We start from the raw sequence: 23872 nt of genomic DNA, 5'->3' as shown, positions 1-23872 counted from the left end.
TACGGGCGCAACACTGAGGGTTGCGATCCGTTGCCGGTCATGAAAAAAGACAAAAAGGAAACTACCAAACTGTACTCCAGAGTGACTGCACCATTTTATTTCTATTTATTTTTAAAGCATATGTTAAATAAGAAAACTCCTTTGTTACTCAATATTAACCACAATATTTATTATGTATATTTTAAACATGAACTAAATTGTTTATTTTACAAGCCAGTAAATACAAAATCAGTATTGTATCAGATCTATTTTTAACTTAAAATCAACCTAATGGTGGAAGAGAATGTAATTGTTTTCACGTCCCTCCACTATTGAATACACTTTATATGGTTGATCTTTACTGATGTTTACCTCTTTAATCTTATAAAAACAAGACAGTCTCCATAGCACTCTAGCAGTGTACAGAACGTGTTTTTCTCCTCTTTTCATAAATGGAAAATATAAACCAAGGTGAAACCAAAAGATCTTTCCAATATCCTATAGTTTAAAAGCAGAAAATATAAGCTTTTATTGGGTTGGCTCAAAAGTAAATTTTTAAAAACTACAAAAGAACTTGATTTTTTTTTCCCCCCTTTTTGTCTTTTTTAGTGACTGGTAACGGGATCGCAACCCTCGGTGTCGTGCCCATACCGCGACCAGCAACGGGATCGCAACCCTCAGTATTGCTCCCGGACGGCTCTCAACTAGTGAGCAGACCGGTCTCTATATGGGATCCGAACCCTCGGTGGGAGTGCCGCCACGCTCCCAAGCACCACACTCTACCGGGTGCGCCACCGGGCCGGCCCAAAAGGACTTGATTTTTGTTTCTTCTTTTTCTTTACACTTTTATGTAGGGAGATCAGAAGATCAAATCATAGAAACAGCTTTTTTAAAAAAAATTGAAAAGTGCTTAGAAGTAAAGGTAGCATTTTATATATAAAGAGCAAACAAAAATGAGGATAATGGGCTGACGCAACTTCATGGGCTGCGCAAGAAAAGAGTCCATGATCAGTTGCAATATTTAAGGCTCAATTGACACGTCTTTGTTGAGAGCCACCTATATGCCAGACACTGTAGTTGGTGTGGGGAGAGATGGAAGTTTAATGATTTAGGATTAGAAGCACAGTGCTATCCAAACACTTCCTGTCCAGCTGGGAGACAAGTGGATCAAGCATGGAGAGACTGGAGAGTGATACAGTCCAGCATATACTCAGTGATAATGGCCAGCACTTTCATTGATTGTGGGCCAAATACCAGGCAAAGGGCTTGGCCTACATTACTTACTTGACCCTCATAACAACCCCATGAGGTCACTGTCAGCATTCCCATTTTACGGATGAGGAAACCGAGGCTTGGAGAGTTAGTTAAAATATGAGTATAACTAAAATGTCATTTGCAACAGTCTGATATTCCATCTCACTGAAGAAATCTCTCTTATCTACATTGTTTTTCCTGCCCTGAGGATAACATGAGCATGTCCCGTCTCCTATAAATGTGCAGCCGGGCTGTAAGGCAGCTGTAGGATACAATCTTCTCTGACCAGGTGTGGCACTGAGACCTGTACTAGCCACTGCATCTTGAATTTACCTGAGCTTCAGGAAGAAGGAATTAGAATACAGATCTTTTCAAATTCAGAGAACTTTGTCTCCTTCACCATTGTTTTCCATCTTCATTTTGGCTGTGAAACCCCCTTTTCAAACATTTTACAGTGAATAAAAAAGAATAACAAGGAATTGTTTTTTTTTTTGTCTTTTTCCAGGACCGGCAACGGGATCGCAACCCTCGGCATTGCCCCCGCACCTCGCTCAGCCAGTGAGCGGGAACCGGTCTGCATGTGGGATCCGAACCCTCGGCAGGAGTGCCGCCGCGCCTCCCAAGCAGCGCACTATAGCAGTGCGCCACCGGGCCGGCCCAGGAATTGCTTTAATTGAAGAAGAGAGTGGGGGAGGGGTCAGCCCAACCTACTCTCACCAATTCCCTTCCATGGAGGCCCCTGACGAGCTCATATTTGAGAAGTTCCTGCACAAAGCCCTGATAACTCTTGTCTCTTCTCTGAACCTAAGAGGCACAAAACTATTTTCCTTTGTTTGCAATGGAATGAAAGTTCTGTTGAGAAGATGGAAATGGTGTCCAGGTGAGCAGATAAAGGAGGCTACGCTTAGGTACTTGGAAGGCTCAGGTGCCCAAAGAGTCTCACCTCACCTGCTCCCCACCAGGATCCTGAAGTTAAAGCATCCATGTTAAAATGAAGGTATTTATAAAGAAGTAAAAGGTAAAGCTATTGTCAGTCATTTGCATCTAAATCTAAATAAAGAATCTGAAAATTTCTACCAGCTGAGAGAAGGTAGAAACCATAAAGAAAGAAGAAAAAGATTGCCCAAACTGAGAAACAGGGAGACTAAGAAAAATCCCCCTGCTTCACAACGTTTCTGAGATCCAGCCTTAAATGTGGAGTTTTTGGCCAGAAACTTTCCTGCCTGATTCCAGCAGGTGAAACCATGTCAGAGCAGAAGCAGCTCAAGGCACAACCCAGCTGGACAAAGTACTTGTTTGGACTCTCGTACAGGGCTTTAAATAGAAAACACGAAGGGTATGTCCAGATTTGAGAATTTAATATGGAACATGAGGTCATCTAGCCGCTTTCAATAACAGGCAAATATTTTAAAGTGGATTTTGTTGCTTCTAAAAATCATTCTGCATTCTTTGGAGGCTTTCCTTTTTACTTTGGCACCATGTGGTTTTCTTTTGGTTTCTCATATTAAAAGAATATAATAAATATATTCGGCATTAAAAGAAAGAAATCTCAAGTTATACATTTCAAGAGAGGGAACTTTCACCCTTGCCTTTCTGATGTGAGTCTGTGATACTCTGCCAGGATTTGATTTTGAGCTATTAATCCATCGGGATGATATAAAAATCTATGTCCTCTGCCCCATGACCCACAGCAGGAGGTGTTCAACAGAAAAACTAACATTATGGATGATATTTCAAAGAGCCCATGGTAGATTTCAGCATCAGAAATTTCCAAAAGAGGAAAATTTCCTAGAGAGTTTCTATATAACGATTCTTAGCAATGCTCTTTTTGGACTCTTCTGAACCACTCATCTTCCCTTTTTTTGTAGCACTAAAAGAACTTAGAAAAAGATGTCAGACTGCATGCATATGTCTACCTCTCCAAATCCTTTCAATTAACAGGATATGTATATTTAAAATAAATAAATACACAGTAATGCTGAAAAACAAGAATGACTGCCATTAATGGACTAGAAATTTTGAAAATTCACTGGAAGACTGAAAGAGGGCGGGATTGGGTGACGATAGGAAACCACAGCCCATGACACTGTTGGAGAGGACTGCTGCAGAGGGGGAATTGTTTGGAAAGTGTCCACACTCAGGGATGTTAGATTCCGGATGTGGGGAAATGAGACTCACGCATTATTAGAATTTGTGATTTACTGAAGACAATGCATCAAAAGCTAAAATACGCATGGTCTGCAATCAAGAAATTCCATTTCTATATATTTTCTCTAGAAAAATACATGCACAAAGAGTATAAAGCAGATATTCATTTTGGGCGTGGTTGAATTATGACATAATCATGTGATATATTTACAACAGTGAAAAAAAACTGTACTGACATGTAAATAACCCGAACTAGTACGTAAAGCTCTCCATCATTTTGTGTTAGGTTTTTAAAAAGTGGTAGAACAACCCAAATAAACTTGATTACATTTAGTTTAAAAAAAATTCCAATGGCTATTTTTCTATCTGTAGATCTGTAATTAAATATGTGTGTATTTATGTAAATAGATATAAAATTGTCTGGAAGAACATATATCAAGTTGCGAGACAAGATTACTTTCTTCTTCTACATCTGGATATGAACTTTAAAAAATTAGAATATAGGGCCGGCCCGGTGGCGCACTGTGCTAGTGCGCCACTTGGGAAGCGCGGAGGCGCTCCCGCCGAGGGTTCGGATCCCACATACAGACCGGTTCCCGCTCACTGGCTGAGCGAGGCATGGGGGCAACACTGAGGGTTGCGATCCCGTTGCCGGTCCCGGTCCGGTACGGGGGTGACACTGAGGGTTGCGATCCGTTGCCGGACACGGAAAAAGACAAAAAAAAAAAAAAAATTAGAATATAATCATGTATTATGAAATTTTTTTAATAATTAAAGTTTTTAGGACATAGAGGAAAGCAGATACTTCAGACATTCAAGATACCAGATTTAATAAACTTCTAATTAATAGAGTTCAGGTAAACGTATTACTTCTTTATTCTGAGTCTCATTACATATCATAGTTTTAAAAAATTTGTGTGATAGAAGTTACTTTGACGTACATATCATTCGGAACAGATTAGTCTAGAATTGAGGAGGTATTATTTCAATAGGGTCATAGTAAGGTAAAGTAACCATATGAGGAACCTCACAGATAAGAGTGAAAAAAAGGACAATGCTTAGTTTTTTTCCTGGCACTTGCTGGTTTCCTTGATCAATATGGTTCTATGTTGGACCTTTTATGCAGATTGGAACTGTATTAGAAATGTATATGTAAATTTAGAAGCCAGGCCTAAATCCTCAAATTTGGTTAAGTTCATCCCAATATTTTAGTGTTACAGTTTAAACATTTTTCAAAAATAGTGTTTTTTCTCCGTACCTAAAAACTAATCAAATTTTTGCTAGATTAGTCATTATATATATTCATTATGTTCTTTCTTCTGCTTGATTTGGGTTTGTTTACCCTTCTTTTTCTAGGTTCTTGAAGTGGGAACTTAAATTATTGATTTAAGATCTTTCTTCTTTTCTTTTCTTTTTTTTTAAAGATGACCGGTAAGGGGATCTTAACCCTTGACTTGGTGTTGTCAGCACCACACTCACCTAGTGAGCTAACTGCCATCCCTATACAGGATCCGAAGCCGGGGGCTTGGTATTATCAGGACCACACTCTCCCGGGTGAGTCACAGGCCGGCCCATTCTTTTCTAAGTTATGCTTTTAGTACCACTGCAAATTTCCCTTAGCACTGCTTCGGCTGTGTCCTACAAATTTTTGTAGGTTGTATTTTCGCTTTCATTCACTTTTCATTACCTTTGAGAATTCCTCTTCAACCCATGAATTATCTAGAAGTATGTTGCTTAGTTTCCAAGTGTTTAGAGATTTTCCTGTTATCTTCCTGTGTTGATTTCCAGTTTGATACCGTTGTAGACAGAGAATACACTCTGTATTATTTTAATCCTCTTATATTTGTTGTAAGACTCAGGGATATGCTCTAGCTAGCATATGTTCTGTGGACACTTTAAAAGAATGTGTATTCTGCTGCTGTTAGATGGAGTGTTCTATAAATGTTGATTAGATCCTGTTGGTTGAAGTGTTGTTGAGGTTTTCTCTATCCTTGTTGATTTTCTATCTAGCTGTTCTATCAATTGTTGAGAGAGGGGAGTTGGTCTTTAACTATAATTGTGAATTTATCTATTTCTCTTTTCAGTTCTATCAATTTTGCTGCACATATTTTGCAGCTCTGTTTTTTGGTGCATATGCATTTAGGATTGATATGTCTTCTTGGTGGATTTACCCTTTTATCATTATCAGTTGTCCCTTTCTGTCTCTGATAATTTTCTTTGCTCTGTGGTCTACTTTATATGACATTAATACATCTCTTCTACTTTCTTTTGACTAATGTTTAAATGATATGTCTTTTTCAATGGTATATCCTTTTATTTTCAACCTATCTGTGTTGTCATATTTGAAATAAGCTTCTCATTGACAGCACATAGTTGGGTCATATTTTAAAATTAATTTTCTTTAATTGATGTATCTATACCATTTATATTTAATGTAATTATTAATATGTTAAGGCTTAAGTCTGCCATTTTATATTTTGTTTTCTCTTTATTCTCTTTTATTTGTTTTGGCTTGTTTCTGTCTTTTTCCTATTTTCCCATGAATTACTTGAATATTTTTTAGAATTTATTTTGATATATGTATAATGTTTTTGAGTGTTCCTCTTTGTGTAGCTTTTTTAGTACTTGTTCTAAGTATTAACATTACATATATACATATATCTTATCAGGCTATGGGTGCTGTCATTTTACCAGATTAAGTGAAGTGCAGAAACCTTATATTACCTTATCCTCCCTCATTTATAATTATTTTAAGTATTTCATCGCTATGTATTTAGAATCATACCAGACTATGATAATTATAGCTTCAACTCAAATATAATTTAGAAAACTCAAGGGGAAAAGGCTCTGTTCATTTTTTTAAGTCTATTTTCTTTCTTTTGCTCAAATTGGCCAATTTCTATTGTTCTATTTTCCAATCCACTGATTTCTTCTTCTTTTCCCTTCATTCTGCTATTGAACCCATTTATTGATTTTTTAAATTAAGTTGTAGGACTTTTCAATTCTATAATTTCCATTTTGTTTTACTTTATACCATCTATTTCATCGCTGAGACATCCTAAGTTTTTATTTGTTTCAAGCACCTTTGTAATTACTTCCTGAAACATTTTTATGGTAGCTACTTTAAAATGTTACCGGCTAATTCTAACATCTCTGTTATCTCAGTGTTGGCCCTTTTATAATTCAGTTTGAAAACTTCCTGGATCTATTGAGACCTGGACATCTGGTGTACTTTGTTATGAGGCTTTGGATCTTTTTTAAGCCTTCTGTTTTATCTGGCTTTCTCTGACACTGCTCCAGAAGTGGAAGTGGGGTCACCACCTTGTTACTGCCAGGTGGGGTTAGAAATTCAGTTTCTCCTCTTGAACTTTTTTTGATATCTTAGGGGTGCTCCTCATTACTGCTAGGTAGGAATGAAAGTTCTGGTTCTCCTCTAAGCCTCTCTAGCTGGGAAGGGTTGGAAGTCTACTGGTTATAGCTCCACTGACACTGGTGAAGGGGGTTAGCTTCATTACCACTGGGTGGTGTTGAAAGTGCTGATTCTCCACGAGACCTTCTCTTACACTACCCCAGTAAGAAGGTAGAATTCTAGGCTCCCCCATATGGTCTCAACTGACACCATGGAGAGAGAGAGGGGCTTGTTACCACTGGGGATGGATGAAAGTCCCATCTTAATACTTGGACTTTTTTGACACCACCTCATTACAACTTGGTGAGGGTAGAAGTCTAGGCTCCCCACTCAACCTTTGCTAGTGTGGCTGGGGGATGGAGTCACAGTTTCAGTGTTTGGCTGGAGTAGAGCAGTTATCGATACATTTTCTGTCTTGCTATGCTGTCCTTTTCCTAGTCCTTTGGCTAGAGAGAGAGGCTTTTGTTTGGGCCTTTTTGTGTCTGCACCCATTGACTTTTCTGGGAGGCTGGCTTCTTCAGCTTCAGGTCTGAGATACATGAGGCAAAAAGAAAACTCAGGGAATTGAAAACTGAGTTGTTCCTTGGGTTCCTGCTGTCCCTAGACAGTCTGCCTTCTCTTTCTACCTTTCAGGGTCTTCTTATTTTTGTTTTATATGTAACATCCATGGTTTTTAGTTGTACTTAGTGGGAGGAATAGGGAAAAGTGTATCTACTCCATCTTCCTGGAAATGGATGTCTACTTTTCCTTTTAAAATTCCCTGTATTTTGGCTTAATTTACAAAATAATCTATATTTACTCTAGTAAGCAAAACAATAAATAGAGGTATAAATAAAACCAAAATGATATAAGCTGCACCTCCACTACCCCCTGCTATCATCTTCCTTCTGAGATAACCAATGTTCGTGGCCTGGGGTGTACTGTTGTCATCTTTCTTTGCTGTGTTAATACAAACATACATAAATATAAATATGCATTTTCTTGTTTGGTTCTGGTTTTGCAAAAATGGTTTTCTACTTGTTAAAGATAAGCAAACTTTGCATTGTGTTTAAGTTTAGAAATTATCAGAAGAACTACTATTAAAACACTGTGGAGTGGAGACAAGCAAAGCAAGTTGCTGACTCAGATAGCGAAAGTTACCCTGAGCATCCATGGAGTGGGGGAAAAAAAGACAGAGAAAGGTAAGGAAAAGGAGAAAGGAAAGCAACACAATTAATGATTTTTCACACACACCACACACACACACACACACACACACACATATATATATGTATATAGTGATGAAAACAGTTATAACTTTTAGCCTATCACACTTTTCTACATTTGGAATCTGATCCTGGGACATGTTAGAAAAGGAGAAGGAGAATCGGAGGTGCCCAGTGAATGGACCGCAGAAAAGATGATTGTGAGTGTCACAAGGTGAGTGTCCAAGAGCCATCTGGACCAGGTCCTAACAGAAGTGTGACCTCCTTTCCTCTGGAGAGCACCTCTCGTTACCACACCCTAAGCAGAGGATCCTGTTGGCTCACAGGAGAACAATCCCTCCATCTACGCCAACTCCTCACAGTTCAGAAGGACCACTGCCTGACCAGAGTGGGTGGTAGAGGTGGAGCTCTGGCACTTCTGCTTTGGGGACTCAAGCTGAGCAGGCTGAAGTGAAGACCCTATAGCCAGGACAAAAGACAGTGACCCCTCCTCCTCACTAATACATGTGATGGGGTCTTGATACTGAAAAGGGAACTGAAGCTTTTCTCTTCTCTTAGAGACAGGTCTGCTCAGCACAATGACAATTGCTCTTTTGGAGCCCTGTGGTTTCAGGAAAGAATGAGGCCTATTTTCCAGAGCCCAGGTTTGAGGGGACTCACATAATGCTATTGTCAACTTCTCAGGTGGAGGCAAGGCTGGTCCTCTTGACTGACTAATGTGGAAGTGCTCTATTCTTCCTCACTTTTATTCAAGTCAAGTGTTCCACTCAGGGTCTGGCCAGGAGAATGGGAGCCAAGTGTATGCTGTTGGTTAATCTTCTTGTTTAGATGGTAGCTAGAAGCATAGATTCTAAAACCATACTGCCTGGATTGCAGTCTTGGCTCCAAACCTTGCAACTGTGATATTGGGCAAGTTACTTACCTTTTCTCCTCTTTGGTTTACTTCTCTACAAAATGGGTATAATAAACATTGGCCTGATGTGAAGATTAAATAAGCTAGAACAAGGTCAGGCATGTGATAAGCACTCCTAACGTATCAGATGGTGATTACTGTCTAGTTTTCTCAAATCCAATGCTTGTCATGAGTGCACAGAGTAATTGTGGTGTATCTGAAAGATGCAGTTATAGCTTTGTGAGTTTCATCACTCTCCTTTGACAATTTCTGGACAGAGGGAATAGGAAGTTAGATGTGTAAGTGATCATGGTGAAAAGGGTTGGGAGAGTGATCTCTTATCTGAAGAAGTCTGAAAGTGGGAGGGAGGAGATGGACAGATGGCTGGACAGCTATAGTTAAGTGAGGGCGAAGGACAAGAGGTATGCATGAAATTCAGTTGTTTTATAGATTGAAAATGATTGGTAAATGGTATTCTGCTTTATTTAGAAATATTGTTGGAAATTTTTGAATTGTATTTTGCACAAACTGTCTTCTGATGGGATTTGGGAAGGTTATGGAGGAATGCTTTTCTCCTCCGGGAAGGCATGGGGGTGTGATATTGTCTACTCCAGAGACATAGTAGAAAGGCTCTTCTTCCCTCTCTCTGGGCTGTAGATCAGCTTCCCTCCTCTCGGTTCAGGAAGCTGTTCATTCCATATCACTCTTTCCATGCTCATCCCAAAATTTGGAATGACCTGAAGACTTCAGAACTCTAGGTCACTTCCTTCAAAATCTGACTCCAGAACGAATAACACTGTTTTCAGTTTTGTGCTTGAGTGTTGCCTTCTTATTTGATTTGATGATTTCCCCCCTCCTTTAAATATAGCCAGGTTAATTGGGTGTGCTGTTTGAAGCCAGGCTCTAAATAGGAGCAATTAAATTCATTAGACCTTTGAGGGATGAATTAGTTAAAGAAGTATACTGTTTTATTTTTTCCCAGTAAATGGTATACTAGCTTGAAACCTGATTTACAGCTACGTTCTAATGTTCTCAATATTATGAGATGATCTGGGCATTCAACCTTACAAAACTATTTATACCTCATCATCTTAAAACATGGGAAGTTCTGTTGCTGAACCTGTTCCAGGGATGTGCATGGATCTGAATAATAAAAAGGAAGCTTCCTTTAAGAGCACTGAGTCCCTGTCATAAAAATACTTCATTTCTTAGAAATAGCCAACTAGGAATAGACCACAGTCTCCCATTTGTTCCAAGGCCTGCATTGTAGAGGAGAGCTAACAGCCCTGTGTGATGTGATACCATGGAAGAGGGTGGGGCATTATCAATTTCATCCACATATGATTTTTCTCTTCCCAAGTTCAGGAGGTATTGATGTTGTTGTTCAACATAATTAGAACCTGAGGGTCAGTTTTCATTCCTGAAATCCACTTCTGAATTTATCTGTATAATTACCTGAATCCTCACTGACCACATTAATGGATTGCGTACTTTTTATTAGATAAAAATCATTTTATTTATTCTTTGACAAACTTTTTCTTTCATGTGTTTCTTTTAAAAAAAAAAAAAAAAAAAAGATGACCAGTAAGGGAATCTCAACCCTTGACTTGGTGTTGTCAGCACCAGGCTCTCTGAAGTGAGCTAACCGGCCATCCCTATATAGGGATCCGAACCCATGGCCTTGATGTTATCAGCACCACATTCTCCCAAGTGAGCCACAGGCCAGCCCTACCTTCATGTGTTTCTGTGCCCTTAGAGTCAGAAAATTCCCCCATTTCTCTCTTATCAAACCAAGAGAGAATCTCCTAATCACTGAAAAATGCATTTTTTATTTGCAGTGTCAGCTCTAGGCCCTGATAACTAAGTACGGATTCTGAAGTGGAAATAGAAGGGTTGCCCTCCCCTCCCCTGCCCATGATCTTCTCTGCCATTGTGTTCTACATCTCATTTTGTGTAAAATTGTAAAAAGGAAACAGAAATCAGTAATATTAGATAGTTGAGCTCGAAACAGTTTAGTACATTTAAGACAGCATTTTTCAAAGTGTGGTCACCGCATTACCTACATCAGAGGACTCCCCTGGAAAACTTGTTAAAAATATAGATTACTGAGCACCACTCAAGATTTATTTATTCAAAATTTTTGTGGGTGGGGTCGGAGAATCTTGCATTTTTAACAACCATCCTGAGTGATTCTTAAGTTCACTAAAGTTTAAGGAGTTTAAACTTTGCTGACATAGCTGCTCCTCTCTAGCCCCACAAAAGTGACAGCTTGACAATAACTTGGAGAGAACATCTGTTCTTCCTTAATACAATAGGGCTGGAAAGAAAGAAAGAATGATTGAATGTGTAACATGTTCCAGAAACTGTGCTAGTTAGAAAATTTACAGATGTGCTTTATTTAAATATTACAACAACTCTCTGTTGAGATGTTGATGGGATGTAGTGTCAGCCTTGTAAGAGGTGAAACCAGGGTGATATCCAACTTTCTATAATTTGATTACTGTATCCTATGCCCACCTCCTAGAGATGGGAACTGGCTCCACAGCTGTGCCAGTCCAGGAAATGGACAGATATATTGCCCAGAGAGATCATATGGTGGCACAGAGGTGGCAGTCTTTGAGATGCCTCATCATTTTGATGACCAGTGTAACCTTGCCATTTGTAGATGGTTTATGGAGTGGCCACATGTGTCTGGTGAGAAATAAGGATGGAGGACATGTCTAGAGATGCCTCATCATTTTGATGACCAGTGTAACCTTGCCATTTGTAGATGGTTTATGGAGTGCCCACATGTGTCTGGTGAGAAATAAGGATGGAGGACATGTCTACCCCCCAGCCCCCATGCATCATTAAGACTATGATTACCAAAGCTTTTTTAACAAGTATGTAAACTACCATTTACTGACAATATGTATTAGACTCTATGCTAAGCCCTTTTCAGAATATACTCTCCATAATGACCCTATAAGGTAGGTACTATTATCTCTATTTTCTCAGTTAAGGAACAAAAATGATGTGAAACTTGCTCACGCTCACACAGCTAGAAAGAGGCAGAAGCTGGAATGTCTGTTTGACTATCAGGTTCACTGGAGTCCTACACACTGGAATTGATGAAGCAAAGTCAGCTCAAGCTGTGATACTTGAGTAGAGACCCAGAGCTCTTGCACATTTAGAGAAAACGTTACATCTCCTTATTTTTTGTCAAATAAAGAGGATTTAGTAGCTGTGGCTCTCTTCCTGTTTTATATTCTCATCCTCTGTCTTCCTGGTCATCCCTAATCCTTTCTCCATATTTTTTCAAGACCTTGAACATCTATTTAATTTAAGGTTAGGAGACATTACCTTGTGGCAGTTGAGAGTTGTGCTGGGTTTTACGTGTATATGATAGAATCTATACCAACTGTGTCATTCCTAAGACATTCCAGTTAGAGCTGCCCCAGTAATCAGTGAGCACTTAACTGTGAGTGGGACATGGACAATGATTATACATAATAAATTTTATGTCATCTATTAAGACTTCACATATGTGGGTCCAGGAATATTTGGTCCCCCACTGACATATACACACTGTAAGGCCTATGCTAACAGAGGATTAGTCAAATTCTTCAAGAAAGAAAAATTAAACTAGCCTACTGTCTTACACTGTTTGGCTGCTATAACAAAAGGGAGTAGCTTATAAACAACAGAAATTTATTTCTCATAGTTCTGGAAGCTGGAAAGTCTAAGATCAAGGCACCGGCATTTTTGATATCAGGAGGGACTGCTTTCTCATAGATGGCTGTCTTCTTGCTGAAACTTCACATGGCAAAAGGGGCAAGGGACCTCTCTGGGGTCTCTTTTATAAGGGCACCAATCTCATTCATGTGGGTTCCGCCCTCATGACCTAATCAACTCCCAAAGAATCACCTCTCAAAGGCCCTATGTCCTAATACTATCACTTTATGGTTTGGGATTTCAACATATGACTTTTGAGGGGGCATGAATTCAGTCCCTTGCAGGTTTCCTCTCTTGTAATGCATATGCAGGTGTCACATGGTTCCTGTGGAATTAGGGCTCAAGGAATTGGTGAGATTGCTATTGCTCTGGCTATTGCTAGTGATATGCGTAATGAAGTTCATTATCTATGACCCAGCAGTGTTCTGTCTTTTGCCAGAATCCAGGCCAACTTGTTAAGGCTGTAAATGGTGTAACATCTCAGACACTTCCTTCACAGTTCTTGACAACACTAATAGTACTATTACTGTTCTTGTTGTTAACCACTATTTATCAAGCACTTAATATGAATCAATCAACTAAACTCCGTTCTAAATAATGTAGTATGTGATCTTATTTAATCCTCACTGCATTGTTGTGAATTAGAGAACATTATCACCATTTTATAGATGATGATACTGACATTCAAAAAATGGGCATTGTTGGTTGCCATCCTAGTATCCATTTCCCCTTTCCCAATTGTATTCTGACTTTAGCTCTGGTACCACCCCACTATCGCCCAGCAAGGAAGTCATCTGTTCCTCTAGCTTTAGGAGTGAGCCTGTCACCTTTGCAGATGATCAGTTTTAGAAATTTATTTAAGCTAATAAGAGTATGACATTCCCCTAGCCATAGGAACAGGTCAGGAAATGAAACATTATCCAGTTTGGGCAAAGGGAATTGAGAGACAGTGTACTAGGGACTTTTGGGAAAGAAGTTTTCTTGCTCTGTTATAAAGACATAGAGAAAGGTCGGCTCTCTTCCTCTAAATGCTGGTGTCAGCAGGGTGGTAGTGATAATATTTAATTGATACATACTCACCAGAATGAATGCTGGATATAATACTGATGCAGGGTCTGAAATTCCCTGTTGTGCTGTATATCACTTCTTTAGGTGTCCTGGGGGGAAGGGTGCCACAGCAGCTGGATATTGGGGGTACTCTGCAGGTTCAGAGCAATGGCTACTTATTAACTGGTACCAAAGTATTTTAATACATTGATAACTGGTGCAGCTCTACTAGGGTGTGCAGGTGTAATGCCTGGAACTGCTACCCCATCCCACCACCAGTCTGAAGAAGAAGCTCACTCACACAGGAGGGCAGAGCCCAGACAATCACAGAGAGATGGAGAGAGAGCCGCTGGATTGAGATGACCTGACAGCTGCCCTTTTGCTGCGCCTTTTTCAATTAATAGACTACCAATTGCCTTTTCATTTAAGCTAGTTTGGGTCTGGATTTCAGTTACGTATAATCAAAAGCATCCACTGAAGCATTAAGTGACTAGTCCAAGGACTCAGAGAAAGTAATTAGCCATAGCAGAGTTGAAAGGCAAACTGTAAAAGGCTGTATTTAGATTTGGGTTATTGTTTATTAGAAATAATAAATAAGGAGACTAAGAATGCCACAAAAAAATGCAGAGGACAATGTTACTTTTTTGTATGTGCATTGTGAGTTCTCCTCACTACTACTAAAAACATATCCACCCAGCTTAAGAATAGTTAGATTAATACAGAGAAATAAAAATATGATAGAATATATGATGTTCAAATTACTTACTGAGATGACTGGTGGTAGACCTGACAGCTGAAGTCAGACTAGATGAGCAGAAATCTGTTCCAGGAGAGGCCTCTCACATTTACACCATCTTCAGAGCACACGTGACCAAGTTTTGGACACATCCCAGGAATACTTTGAAGATAGTTACCAGCATTTTCACATTATCAGAGTACCTTCTAAATGCCTGTACAGGGAGTATTTACTTCCTTTTCATCTGTGTTCATTATAAAGAGGAGATGCTTAAAGGAATTCTGTCCATTATGGCAAAACATATGCACTGTGTAAGAGTGGATTTGGAGCTGAGAGGCAATTAATCAATAATTGGCACACCCTCTTTATCTAAGTAACACTCTTGCTTAATGTCTTCTTTGTCTGATGTTAATATAGCCACACCAGCTTTTGGTTAGTGTGTACGTGGTAAATCCTTTTCCATTCTGTTGCTTCCAACCTTCTGGTTCCTTATATTTAAGGTATGTCTCTTATAAGTAGCATATGATTGATCTGGCATTTAATATAATTATTGATATGTTTGTATCAGATCTACAGTCTTACTCTTTTCTCTTAAATAGTCCTTGTGGCAAGAAATGGGATAATGGACACAAAACAGCTAGTTAGGAAAAACAGTTCCTATTGATGTACAGTTGAGCTAGGCACCTATAATTAACATTAATTTACTGAATGTTATCAAATGACTAGAAGAGAGGAAATTGAATGTCCTCAATACAAAGAAATGATTACAATTTGTAGTGATGAATATGCTAACTATCCTGACTTGATCATTACACATTGTACATAGGTATTGATATTCAACTCTGTACCCCACAAATATGTATAATCAATTATGCTTCAATAAAAATAAATAATAAGTAAATAAATTGTCCCACTTGTTAAATGTTTTATTTTCTCCCCTTCTTGCTTTTTGGATTGAATAAAATTTTATTTTTTAATTTTTTTCCCTCCTACTTATTGGGGGGGGGGTGTGCGTGCATGTGTGTGTGTGTGTGTGTGCGTGTGTGTGTGCATGTGTGTGTATGGTTACTGGGCGGGGGAGAGAAAAGGGAAGTGGGAGGGGGGTTAGGGAGAAATTGGTTAAAGGACACAAAGAATGAGTACGTTTGTAATGATGAATATACTGACTATCCCGATTTGATCATCAATATTGCACACAGACACTGATATTCAACTCTATACCCCACAAATATGTATAATCAATTATGCTTCAATAAAAATAAATAATAAGTAAATAAATTGTCCCACTTGTTAAATGTTTTATTTTCTCCCCTTCTTGCCTTTTGGATTGAATAAAATTTTATTTTTTAATTTTTTTCCCTCCTACTTATTGGGGGGGGGTGTGTGCGTGCATGTGTGTGTGTGTGTGCGTGTGTGTGCGCGTGTGTGTGTATGGTTACTGGGCAGGGGAGAGAAAAGGGAAGTGGGAGGGGGGTTAGGGAGAAATTGGTTAAAGGACACAAAGAATGAGTACGTTTGTAATGATGAATATACTGACTATCCCGATTTGATCATCAATATTGCACACAGACACTGATATTCAACTCTATACCCCACAAATATGTATAATCAATTGTTTCAACAAAAAATAATAAAAGTAAAATAAAATAAAATACCGCTCTTTTCGTGGTTACTCCAGTGATTACACTATCCATTCTTGACTTGTTCCAGTACAGTATAAATTAGTTCTTGTACTGCTTTCCTGATATTAATATTAGAACACTTTAAATCCATTTATCCTCCTCCCACTCCCACCTTTCGTGTCATCATTGTTATGCATCTTACTCCTTCATATATTTCACAGGACAGCATTGCTATTCTTGAGCACAGGCGATATTCATTTACACAAGCCCTTGCCATTGATCTACATTCTCTTTGACATTCTGTGAGTCTGAAGTAATTTTCCTCTTGCCTGAATAACTTCATTTAGCACTTCTTTTAGTGCAGATCTGTTAGTGTCAGATGCTTTCATATTTTATCTGTCTGGAAATTAGTCTGCTTTGCCTTCATTTTTGGAGAATACGTTTCTAGGTTGGCAGTTGTTTTCTTTCAGCATTTTCAAGATGCCATTCCATTACCCTCTGACTTTCACCATATCTCTTGATAATTAATCTGTCAGACTTACTGTCATTCTTTTGATGGTAATGTATTTATTTTTCTGGTTTCCTTTTCTTTCTTTTTTTCCCCAGGGTTTCTCTTTGTCATTTCTAGCAGTATCACTTTGATGTGCCTAGCTGTGGTCTTGCAGTCCTTTTCTTCAAGAGAACTGCTCCCCACTAGGTATATGAATCTCTCTCTGGGGCCTGAGAGAAAGAGTTGAGAATGACGGTTCCTAGGTTTTGGCCAGAGTGACAGGAGGGAGGGTAGCTCCATTTCTGAGTCACGGTGCCCTGGGAAAACAACAAGTTGGAGGGATCTAGAATTCATTTCTGGACATATGAAATGGTCTTAACTCCTCACACTGGCCCCAGGCCCTCATCTTACTCACACAGGCTCTTTTCTCTCTGCATCCTAGACTTCTGTTTGTGAAGTTTTCTCAGTTTAGAATGTCCTTTCCTGCTCTTCCTCTTTTTATTAAAATCCTACTCACTCCTTATGGCCCACTCTTCCATAAGAGTTGACTTCCTCCTTCATGTTCTAGGGATGGAACACTGAAAGCCCATAGCAGGCCTTGAGAGTTTTTTTAATTAAACGTGAATGTGTTAGACAGAGCAAGCATTCTCCTGTTTGCCTTGGTCATCCTTATTGCCTTGGTAACAGTCACAGATTCATGACACCTGCCCATGTCCTATAGCCATTTGAGTTTATGGCCCATGACCTTCTCAAATCATTTTGCTTGTCTCTCCTATAGCAGTTGGACACTGGGTGCTTAATAAATATAGTGAATTAATGGAGGAAAAAATGCTGTATTTTCCACACAGATACACCTGCCACCAGCAGCGATTTGGCCAAAGAAAGTTTTACGTATTTTCATGCCATTGTGTTTTTCTTAATATTTTTCTCTTTTGCTCTTTTTCTCTGTTGTTACATTTTTTTTTTCCTTATGGAAAATTTAAGGCTGGAGAAAAAGGATGCAAGAATAGGGGAAGAAATTATTACCCACCTGACTTGTGATATTATTTGGCTTAATTTTAAATTTCCCTGTGAGTTTACTTTGTGATGAAGCAGACATTTCACACTAATACCACCAGAATAGAAGGCAAATTTTATCTTTTCCTTGCCTGGGCTGCACGAAATAGGTCAGGTTAATTTTAATTAAAGAGGAAGGGGAAGAATTAAATAGTTTAACCATGGAATGTTTAAACAGTCTTTATTAATAAAATCCACCCCCAACTCCAATCTTAGGTAGACCTTAGGGACAGGGAACGAGAATAAAGTGAGTCCACTCTTTATCAGGATAATGTTTCTAAACCTATTTGTCATTCACGAATACAAACATGCAGCAAAGTCCGAGGACAGCTTCCACGGAGAAGGTCCGTGATGAGACCAGATGACTCGTTGTTTGATTTAACAGCTGTAGTACCTATTCTTGCCAGTTTGTTTTGTTCCCACTTAATTCCCAACTTCCCATCTTCTTTCTAATGAAAAATCAGCTCTGAGAAATTGCTCACTAGATTGCCTTCAGTAAATGAAAATCTTACAATGTAGCCCTGATTGATTAAGTCCTTTGAATGTGGGATTTTGCTAAGTTACCTCTAAGAAGCAGTCAGTGGAAAGAGGAGGAAAAAATGCACATAAAAAGGAACTGACACAATAGACTATTTTTTCTTAATGTGTTATAAAATCAGGGTGAGGCTATAGAATCAAGCTTTGATTTTCTTCCCATCTCCCTGGCCCTTCTTTTCAGAAATGCTCCTCAAAGAAGTGGTCTGCAGTATTCAGACAAAAAACATTATGTAAACTCAAGGTGTCCAACTCACCTCTGGTTTGCACATAGGAGAGAGCAAGAGTTATTCTGTGGGCTTCATGAGGAGAGAAGAGGATCCTTCTAATGCTACCCCTTCTGCATATCTGATCTTGGAGTTATGTAATGTTTAACTTTTATACAGTCTCTGGACTCCACTGCTTAGGGCCATGGCCAAGTGCAGAGAAGGCATCATCTGTAGCTCTGACACCTCCTGTAACTTTGTCAGAAGACTCCATGGCTCTATACTTTTCTCTAGAACTCTCATTCCAAGGCATTGAAGATAGATACATAGAATGAATCTTTTCAGTTACCTCATGGCCAAAGGACAAGATAGCACCAGTGACAAAGCCATTACTCATGTTTAGCCTCTTGTAGAACAGAGGACTCTCTTCCCAGCTAGAAGGGCTGCCATTGTGGGCAAGAAGGAGGGGGCAAGTGAGGTGCTTCTCCAGAAGATTTGCCTGATTCTCCTCCCTGCCACAGCCTCCTAGGCAGATGCTGTCAGGGGAAAGCACCTGCCTTCTCCATGTAGAACTAATGAGTCCAGTGATGGGGGCAGGGCTGGGGACCAAAGCAGACTCTGCTGCCATTCTCTCCTCACGCTGGGCTCCTCAGCAGCAATTTCTGCCACCTCCAAGGGGGAGTCCCTGAGTGCTGAGGAAGGATTTTCTCTCCTTCATACTTCATATTTCATACTTCATATTTATTTCATCCTGAAGTTAAAAAAAAGTTATATGGATATATATTTTCATATGTATATACGTGTGTTTATGTATGTACATATGTATGTATATATGCATACATATAAACAGACACATTGAAATATATAATAGATATTGGACATTGAACATATATATTATATAATACATATTGAACATACTGTGTATTATACAAATCCAATGTCAAACACACACATATTCATTTATGTGTGTGTGTGTGTGTATGTATTTGGTGGATCTTGATTTGCCTTCCTGTCCATGGCCAGAGAAAATCATCAACTTTTTATTCTTCAATAGATAATAAGGTAGGCAAATGAAACAAGATGATGATGCACAAGGTCTGACTCAGCCTTTCTCAACATGGGTTCTGTGAGAAACTTATTCCCTAGTAGTACCCTTTTAGGCATCCATTGTATGTAATGTAGTAACTGGGCTCCATGCATCCTTTGGTACTAGTTATCAATGAACTGGAGTCGATGCATCAAGAATGGTTGGTACTAGTTGTGTGCCATTCCTAGTATCACCCTTGGGAGAATTCAGAAATAGTCATTCATATAATTTCTCGCATCCTGTCTTCCACCAAAAATCATGGGCCTGGATAGTGAAGAGCTGCTTTTCTTTGTTTAGAAGGTAAAAAAAAAAAAAAAAGGTGAGCAATAGGAGTGGAAAGGGGTGAAAGAAAGTACCTTACCTCTGCACTGCTGAAGCTAACTTGACAGCTCCTTGCTCTTTCTCCTCTCTAATCTCCACTCTCCCCCAGGGGGTAGGAAGGCTTCCTGCTTAGCACCAGAAAGGAGGTGCATTTGCAGCATCTGAAAGTGCATTTTGGAAACATTCCAATTCTGCTGAAAATGAAGTATGTCAGGTTCACTTGCCTAGAGAGAGACTTAAAACCATCCACTGATATAGCAACACAAAATGCACTTTACTTTATAACATGTACAAATGCTGCCTCTCTAATCAAAACAATCTAATCACAAAGGTCTGGAGAAGAACTGCTTTAAAATCTGATTTTATGCTTAAAATCATTTATGCTTCAAGGGAGTACTGTTTTCTTTCCTTCATGCACCTGACTCTTGGCAGGTCTGTCTGACTGGTGGTTTAAAGGACTGAACTAAAGTTTATCACTAGTAAAATGCCCATTCGTTCAACATGTTTTATGCAGCTTCTATGTGCCAGGCATGAGGGATTAAATGAACTCATACATATACTAGTAGCTTAAAAATAATTATAGTGGTAGTAATAATAACATTAATAATTGTTTGCCTCCCTAGCATTTCTCTTCCCTTCTCCAGCAACAGCTCCTGACTCTCACTATAGATCGCCCTCACCCACTGGGGTTCCTTCACTGGGTCTGGGACAGAACACATGGCTCAGGCCTATGCCACTGAATGTGCTGCGTTTCCCTCTGCCTACAGTGATTGGTTCAGAGATGGGAACATGGTCTAAACTGGTTCAATCAGAATAAATATCAGGACTTGTTCAGAAAGCACTGGAAAAGACCCTCTCTTTGGAGCTAAACTGTAATCTCAGAAACTGTAGTGTTAGAGCTGCCCCAGCAATCTTGTCACCATGGAGGGAGAGCCTGGAGCTTCTGGAGGAACTTGAGAAGGAAGTCAAATGGAGATTGAGAAGGAAGTCAAAAATGCGGGCAGCAAAGCAAAGAGATAGAAATTGAGTCCTAACAACACAATTTAAGCACTAAATCCAGCCATGTCTGAAGCCAGACTAGCCCCTGGATCTTTCAGCTTCTTGAGCCAATAAATTTGGTTTTTGTCCTGAGCCAATTGGTAGATTTTCCCAAGTGATGATAAAAGCCAATAACTGGGAGAAACTTTCCCCTCAAATTCTAAAACTCTTAGGGATCCCCACATTGCTCTGTGCAAAATGAGAGGGGGAGTATCTCCACTGAGATGTGAACACCTACCTTTAATAGCCATACCACTGCAGATTTTGTGTATTCCATTGATGCCTAAGGATAGGCACTTTGCCTTTTAATACCCACATTGCTGAAGGGTTTTTTGTTTGTTTGCTTGCAGCTGGCCAGTACAGGGATCAAAACCCTTGACCTTGGCATTAGAACACCAAGTTCTAACCAACTGAGCTAACCAGCCAGCCCATGAATGTTTTCTGTATCATTCTCTGGATGGTACCTATCCCCTTAAGGATAGTGTGGCAGATTGTATTTTCCAAAGATGGCCACAAAAATATCTCTGGCAGTGGTAGTGTGACCTTGCTACTCCTGCTTCAAGGACTGAAGTCTATTTCTCCAAACACACCCCTCTCTCCATTGAACACAGGCAGGCCCTGTGACTGCTTTGACCAAAAGAATATGGAGGTCACACAGTGTCAATTCCAGTTGTAGCCCATAAGAGTTAATTTCCTGCCTCTTGGAATCCAGCTGCATCTGGTGTGTGACGACTCTGAGATCACCATGCTGTGAAGAGCCCCAAGCCACATGGAGAAGCCCTAGAAGATGAGACATTGTGTGAAAAGAGAGAGAGGACAGGAACCAGACTTATAAGTGAAGGAACTATCTTGTATGACCAGCCTAGTCCAGTTTTCAGGTGATTCTAGAGCCAGCCACTATCTGACTTCATCTATATAAGAGATCCCAGGAGGAAACCACCCTGCTGAGCCTAGTCAACCCCCAGAACCATGAAATATAAAAACAAATTATTGTTTTAAGCTACTAAGATTTGGAGGTGGTTTGTTAGATGCAGCAATAGATCTCTGTAATAGATAATTTGCCAATATGAGTGTCCCTTAGTGTAGTGGATACACCAGATGTTAGAAAGATACTGAATTTATTATAATACTAACTACCACATTATCCAGGGTTCTTCCCGTTAAGCAATGGAAGCTAATTCTGGCTGAATGAAGTAGAAAAGTTTTTTGAACAAATAGTGAGTAGATCATGAATTATCACAAGGTCTGAAGATCTAGCTCTAGACTAAGCAGGAAAAAACACTCAGAGCTATGATCCAAAACCATTCTGGGGAAGTAAGACTGACACCATCACCACAGAAATGACAGGGAGCTCCCGGCCCCTTGGTTGTAGTGTCAATAGCTTCCATGCCAGAGTCTTGGCATGACTGCCTCTGACTGGCAGAGCCTGTGGCATAGGCCTAACCCCTGGCTATAGAGACAGCTAAGAAAATGAACGTCCAGAATTTTTAGACTTTATATTAAGAGTCAATCTTTGCTCCCATCAAAGTCATAAGAGGTAGAAGTGATTCCTCCAAAGAGATTTAGAAATTGGGAAGTCAAAATGAATGTCAAGAGTCCATCACTGCTACTAAGAATGAAAACATTATTATAGGTTTATGCATACATGTACAGGGATGTTTATTTTGCATTATGCAATTTCTGCATTATCACAATATTTGTCTTCCTGATAAACCTAGCATTCTGCAAAATTAACATTAAAATTAGCATTCACGTTGAAATTAACAGAGCTTATGGGAAAAATAATATTAGGAGCACACCTCTCAAAATCTATACAAATTTGTAACCAGGGCATCAACGAAAAAGTAACAATCCTAATAAAAATATTCGCATGGTAAAAAAAAAAAATGCTAAATGCCTAATAAAACAGAAATACTAAAGTAAATCTAAAATTTTTACTTAAAAAGTTCAAAAGTGAATGAATGTACCTTGATGGAAGAGGTATAAAGGAGTGTTGAGGCTGCTGAGTTATGGTGGCAAGGGCAAAATGCCCAAAGACTGGTGTCTTAGTCCATTTTTTTGTGCTGTAACAGAACACCTGAGATCAGGTAATTTATAAAGAAAAAAGTTTTATTTGGCTCACAATTCTGGGACAGGTGCATCTGACACAGACCTCAGGCTGCTTCTACTCATGGCGAAAAGCAGCAGGCAGCCATTGGGTACAAGCAGATCACATGGCAAGAGAAAGCAAGAGAGAGAGAAAAGAGGTGCCAGGGTCCTTTTAAATAACCAACTCTCACAGGAACTAATAGAGTGAGAGCTCATGAACCCTCCTTTCCCCCCGCCCCCAGGGTATTAATCTATTCATGAGGGATCTATCCCCTACGACCCAAACACTTTCCAACACTGCCACATTGGGGATCAGATTTTGATATAAGCTTTGGGAGTATAATATATCCAGACTCTATCATTCAGCCCTTGGCCCCCCAAAACTCATATCCCTCTCACATACAAAATACAATCATTCCATCCCAATAGTCCCAAAAGTCTTAGTTTCAGCACCAACCTGCAAGTCCAAAGTCATGTAAGACGAAACACAAAACTCCTTACAGCTGTGATCCTGTAGAAATCAAATACTAATTTATCTACTGTCAAGATACAATGGTGGAACAGACACTGGGTACACAGTTCCATTCCAAAAGTGAGAAATAGGCCAAAAGAAAAGAGAAACAGGGCCCAAACAAGTCTGAAACCCAGCAGGGCAGACATTAAATATTTATTTATTTATTTATTTATTTTGAATATTCATGAGATACAAAGCTTATTGTCCCCCCTCCTGCCATGATGTGGGGGCCAGATTCATATTGAGGACATATCCATTTCCAGAAATTGCTTTTGTATCCTTTGCCCCCTTCCGATTATCCCCCAACCTCTCTCCCCCTCCCCCCTCCCCTCAACTTCAATTTGTAGCCCTAGGAATGTTCCCTCCCTCTGTTGGATCATGGGACTACTGTGGTCTTTCTTTCCTGCCTTCCTTTCTCTCTTAGCTCCCACAAATAAGTGAACACATGAGGTAATTATCCCTCTGTGCTTTGCTTGTTTCACTCAACATAAATTTCTTCAGGTTTGTCCACGTTGTTGCAAATGGGAGTATT

The 23872-nt window shown here is 39.5% G+C and overlaps 1 protein-coding gene across 1 annotated transcript in view; it reads right to left on the bottom strand.

Annotated features, from left to right (window-relative positions):
• The window catches only part of CCDC112 (coiled-coil domain containing 112), an 80384-nt gene extending 61464 nt beyond the window's left edge, over nt 1-18920 (bottom strand). Inside the window, exon 1 of the mRNA XM_008569924.1 lies at nt 18471-18920. Coding sequence (XP_008568146.1) covers nt 18471-18920 — 450 coding nt within the window. The remainder of the gene's footprint in view (nt 1-18470) is intronic.
• Between the last annotated feature and the right edge of the window lie 4952 nt (nt 18921-23872).

The sequence above is a fragment of the Galeopterus variegatus genome, unplaced genomic scaffold (assembly GCF_000696425.1).
Source record: "Galeopterus variegatus unplaced genomic scaffold, G_variegatus-3.0.2 Scaffold29, whole genome shotgun sequence".
Lineage (NCBI taxonomy): Eukaryota > Metazoa > Chordata > Mammalia > Dermoptera > Cynocephalidae > Galeopterus > Galeopterus variegatus.
This window is presented reverse-complemented; position numbering and strand designations above follow the sequence as displayed.